At 58.9% G+C, this 5,211-nt stretch overlaps 2 protein-coding genes across 2 annotated transcripts; one reads left to right on the top strand and one right to left on the bottom strand.

The window, feature by feature from the left end:
* Positions 1-414: 414 nt before the first annotated feature.
* Positions 415-2,081, top strand: TRAVEDRAFT_22239 (uncharacterized protein; the record flags this gene model as incomplete). The annotated part of the gene is made up of 2 exons (XM_008042685.1): positions 415-669; positions 729-2,081. 2 exons carry the CDS (start codon positions 415-417, stop codon positions 2,079-2,081), a joined length of 1,608 nt encoding a protein of 535 aa, XP_008040876.1.
* Positions 2,082-2,567: 486 nt separating this feature from the next.
* TRAVEDRAFT_38970 (uncharacterized protein) lies at positions 2,568-4,351 on the bottom strand (the record flags this gene model as incomplete). Its single annotated transcript, XM_008042835.1, has 9 exons — positions 2,568-2,970; positions 3,063-3,288; positions 3,341-3,472; positions 3,530-3,591; positions 3,861-3,889; positions 3,942-3,980; positions 4,107-4,126; positions 4,189-4,221; positions 4,276-4,351. 9 exons carry the CDS (start codon positions 4,349-4,351, stop codon positions 2,568-2,570), a joined length of 1,020 nt encoding a protein of 339 aa, XP_008041026.1.
* Positions 4,352-5,211: the final 860 nt, after the last annotated feature.

Below are 5,211 nucleotides of genomic sequence, written 5' to 3'. Positions count from 1 at the left end.
GTCTCAGTCTCCTTGGACCCGGCGCAGGTTGTTGGTGAGTCTCTTTCTCTGCTCGGGGATGCATTGACCGCGGTGGCTAACGAAGCTTCAAGCGTAGGGCCATATAAGAATACCTCTGATGAACCAATTTCATCGCACTATGCGTCGCAACATGGGCCTACGGCGCGTTGACTCTCACCGCTTGGCTGTCAAAGCTGCCCTGCTGCGGATGCGCCACTCAGGTAGTAGTCCATGCGTACGAATGCCGAGTGCATATAAATGCCTGCGTGGCTAATGAAAGCCACACGCACCGACACACAAACACATTCACAGCCGGAGCATCAAACACAACACACAAAGTACGTCAGCGCGCTACTGGAGACTCACTGAATGCTAATCATCATTGCGCTCTCTTTTCCAGGCTGACAAGCGACAATGAACGCATTATCAATACCCGCAAGCCACCGCTGCCTTGCCATCAGCGAGATATTCCAGTTCATAGTGGAATGGCTCTGCTTGTCCCCGAGCGGCAAGCGCACGCTGGTCTCACTCGTGCGGACATGCAAGACGCTGCACAAAGCGTCCGCAGCCGCACTCTGGCGAGATCAACGTAGCCTTGTACCGCTCTTGCGGCTTTTACCATCCTGCGCATGGGAGGAGGTACCCCTCGAGGGCGGTGGACACATCTTCGTACGTCCCTTGTACTGATCTCGTCTTTCCGTATATCGACTGACTGGCCGCATTTGCAGCGGATAATACGGCCCCGCAGACTCGAATGGACGCGGATCAAGTACTACGCTCAGTACGTGCGACGCTTCGTCTGGAACAAGCGGCAGGATGTCTGCCTGGAATCTCTGTTGGCGCTATGTGCGCGCCTCCCCGCCGGCCAGCCGCTCCTCCCGCAGCTCCGAACGCTCCATTTCCAAGATTCCCGCGTGACACACTTGCGCATCCTCCACCTTTTCCTCTCGCCAACCATCACACACCTCGCACTGCAATTCAACAACATCGTCCCTTCGGTTTTGGCGTCGCCCTTCAAGCGTATACGGGAGGCGTGCAAACGCGTGACCTCCCTGGAACTCCGTATGCACCGTTTGTCAGGCTACATGTTGCAGAAGTTTTCGGGCAACGTCGGGGACGCCTACGGGCAACTCCTCTATAGCTTGAAGGAGCTCACGAGCTACAGGGGCAACGTCTTCTTGCCAGCAATCTGTGTAGAGGCTTTGGCGGTGCTACCCAGGCTCTCCGCGATGGAAGTGTACGTCAACGAGTACGAGATGGCTACGATAACGGGTTGCGACATACGCAAAGATGCGTGGTTCAACACCCTCAAAATGCTCGATCTCGGCCTTGTCCGGATGGACGGGAGCACGAAGACGTTCCTCGGTGCTCTCCCGGAGGGGAACCTGCGACAGGTCCAGCTCAGCACACAGAAGCAACCCAACACCGACACAATCAAGCAGCACCTTGCACTCGTCGCGCGCGCCGCGCACCGCGACTCCTTCACCCACTTACAACTAGACCTCGGCCGTACGCAAGTCCGTCCATCCGAAACCGCCATCCCCCCAGTGATCGACGTCGGGGTCGCTCTCCGGCCGCTCTACGCCTTCCCCCACATCGACTATGTCTGCATCCAATGCCCCGCGCTGGCCGTAAGCGCAAATTCCATTCGCGACATCGCGCACGCATGGCCTCAGCTCGCGACCCTCTCGCTGAACAGCTATAATCCCTACCCCCCAGGTAGCAACACCCCCTGCCTCACGCTCACCAACCTCGTCCCTCTCGCCCAAAACTGCGCACACCTGGACACGCTGGGGCTGCACCTGCACGCGCACAAGCTCCCCGACGCGGAAACGCTGGCACGGTTGCTGCCCGCACCGTCGCAATGCGGGCTGCGCCGCCTCACCGCATTTGCGGGGGTAAACATCGAGAACCCGGCCGAGGTGGCGGGCGTCCTCGCGCGTTTATTTCCTGTGCTGCGCGAGGCGGAATATGGGAAGATAGCGTGGGTCCCGGAAGGGGACCAGCAGCCGTTTGAGGGCAGATGGGAGATGGTGCAGCGGCTGCTTGGGTGGAGATTGGATGTTACGAATGGACCCTAAATGGGTTCGAGGGAAACGCTTCGTTCATTTTCTTGTAAAACTTTTGCCGTGCGCGGCAGCCACACTCCTTCTACGACTTCTGAACTTCTTTGGAAAAATCATGGACATTGTATCCACCGTTATAGTGTAACAGATGTGACACAAAAAAGTTGAATGCATACCGTGGACCACTAGCTGAGGATCATCTGGGGACTTGCGTTGAATCGAACACCCAGTGATCCCTTCACTGAAGCTTCCGAATCAAAGGAGTCTGGATGCGTTCGGTTAGCCGATATTGGAGTGAGGTAGCCAAGCGGCAAGGTGGCCGCGGTAGGATATATCTACATACACAGAACGAGCGTACAGGTCGGGTGATACAACAGACACTATGACAGTGATGCGCTAGGGAGCGACGGCCCAGAGATGGTGTGAAGTGGGGAGGATACAGTAGAAGTGCTCGGGGAATGGGGGATATACACGCGGCAGAATGAAGAGGCGGCGGAGGCGCTACGAAAACGTCCGCACGTGCTTCGGGCTCTGCGCACGCATCGCACGCAACTCATGCATCTCCAAATCGCTCAGCACGCCCCCATGCACGACCGAGAACGTCGTCGGCGCCACCCCGTACCCATCGTCCTCCCCCTCCTCCCCGTCCCTATCGTCGTCGTCGTACCCGGCATGCGTGTGCGACGTGTACCCAGAGCGCGAGAGGTCGACGAGCGCGGGGGCGCGCGCGGGGAGGGACCCGGGGAGGGAGTCGTCCGCGGGGCGGATGTAGCCGCGCACGTTCAGGCAGAGGCGGTTCGAAAGCACGACGGAGAGCGCGACGGCGAACCCGATCGGGATCTCGACCTCGGAGTCGGACTGCGTGATGAACAGCACGGTGTTGACGAGGTACGTCGCGAAGATGCTGTGCGGCCCCGTGTAAGTCTCGTCTCCATACAGCGAAAAAAGAAAGATACGGGGGGGAGAGAGCGTGAGGGGAGGGGAGGGGGGACGCACATGACGAAGTAGAAGAGCGAGTCGCGGACGAGGATCTCGATGATGCGCTTCCCGTTCTGGAACACGTTCGAGCCGGGGGTGTACGCGCGGAAGCCGCGGACGAGCGCGAGCCCGCACAGCACGCTCTCGGAGACGAGCATCGGGATCCAGAACGCGTAGAAGTGCGCGGGGACGTTGCTCGGGATGCACACCGTCGAGTGTTTGTGCGGGAGCCACACTGCGGTAGCTGTCTCGACGTTAGTACTTCTACTTAGACGCTGGTCGAATGGGGGACGTACAGGTGATGCTGGAGAGGGCAGCGCCCATCACGTATGCGGAGGTAGCGGCGGTTCCGGCGCAAACGAAGGACATGCAGACCAGAACGCGCTTGTCGCGGAAGTAGAGAGCGTACAGGCGCAATTGAAGGATCACTGCAGCGACGGCGCAGCTTAGAGGGTGATCGACGCGGGCGGGAAGGGAAGACTCACGTTCTGCGACGATGAAAGTCAGAACACCCGTCCAGCCTTGCCACCTAAACCAGGACAGACAGCTAGCGGAGAACCTGGTGAGGATCGAACTTGTGATGCGCGAGGAACAACATACAACTATAAGGAGAGTGTCGGTGAGCGGGCCATACGAGGAAAGATACAAAATGTCCACTCACTGAGTCTGTGAGTTGGTTGGAATTGAACAGCGCTATAAGGGACGTCAGTTCGTTTTCATAGACCAGGCGGCCGGAATTTCTGACCATAGTTGTTGAAGCTGAGAGTAGTACGGCATTAGCATCCTACGGGGGACATGGCCTGTAGGAAGACGTACATGACTATGACTAGGGCATAATATCGGTTCTGTGTTGCATGTGAGGCGCGGTTCGCACAATGTGTGGCAGAGGGTACTCACAATGAGGAACAGGACTTTTCCTAACCCCCAGTGTGCCCGCTGAAGTGAAAGTCGCATCAGTGGATGCCCCTATGCATTGACAAACGGGCGTACCCATATGAGATTGATCTATCACAGGTACCGTCAGCTATGCTAACAGAAACCTGGCCATTGGATTGAGCTTACCTCTTGATCAAGCGTGATGACTTTGTGAAGCCAAACAACGTTAGGGCGCGTCCCACTACGGCACGAAAGGCACGCGACTTACGGTGATCAAACAAGATGATGACGGTACTGGCAACTGCGTATCTGTCAACAAAAGGCTTCTCTGTACAACGCAAATCCTGCTACGCACGTTCGGCATACCGCGTCTTCTCGATAGTCGGGAGGGCCGCGAGGAGAAGCGCCTCCTCCGACGAGGTGAGCGCCATGGGCCCGGCGGGGCGTCGTGAATGGTCGTCAGAGACACCCCTCGGGGGCAATTGGCAGCAAGAAAAGGCGGTCAGCAGCAGAGGGGGTCAGGTCGGTACGCGGCGCCACTGCGACGGTGGCGGCTAACTCGGGCTGGGGGGGGACCAAGGCTGACGGCGGTGGTGGCGGGCTTGGGCTTAGCGTGCTGGGCTCGAGGCTGACTGGAATTCGATGCTCGGCCGGAAGGAAGTTTTAGGGGGCTGGCATCGATGCGCGCCGCGAGCGAACGCACGGCTGCGGCGGGGAATAGGAACCGGGAGACGGCTGACGTCGACGGTCGCGGCGGGTGCGCGGAAACGGAGCTTGTATGTCTGCACTCGGCGTGTTCTTATGCATCCCGCGGTCGGCTGCGCGAACAATTGGGGACGAATATCGTATACGTATGTCTCGGGCGGCGAGAGAAGGACGAGGCAGCCCCGGAGCGGGGGTATCTGCGGCACTGCCCCGCGCGCATGCTTGCACTCAGAATCTGGACGGAGGACGAGGCGTGGTCGGAGGAGGGGACCCTGAGAGAAACCTTACGGCGCGTCGGACCAGGGACGAGCGGCTGCGAAGACGATCGCTCGGGCTCCGTCTTAGCCGGGCGCCACCCGGCGGCAGTCTGGCTCATCTCTTTCGCAACGCTGCTGCTCATCGTGCCCGTCCTCGCCCACGTCGTTTTCATTGATGCCCTCGTCGTCCTTGGCGATGTGCTCCCTATCATTAAGCTTTAGCATCCCCAACGACTGCAAGCGCTGCTATCCCCGCCTGCGTTTCCGATACAGCAACCTCTGCCCATGGATATTCCAACTCACTGCCTGCTGGGAATCGAGAACACGGC

Source organism: Trametes versicolor, assembly GCF_000271585.1.
Source record: "Trametes versicolor FP-101664 SS1 unplaced genomic scaffold TRAVEscaffold_9, whole genome shotgun sequence".
NCBI lineage: Eukaryota > Fungi > Basidiomycota > Agaricomycetes > Polyporales > Polyporaceae > Trametes > Trametes versicolor.
The sequence above is the reverse complement of the archived record's forward strand: the minus strand, read 5'-3'. Positions and strand labels throughout refer to the sequence as shown.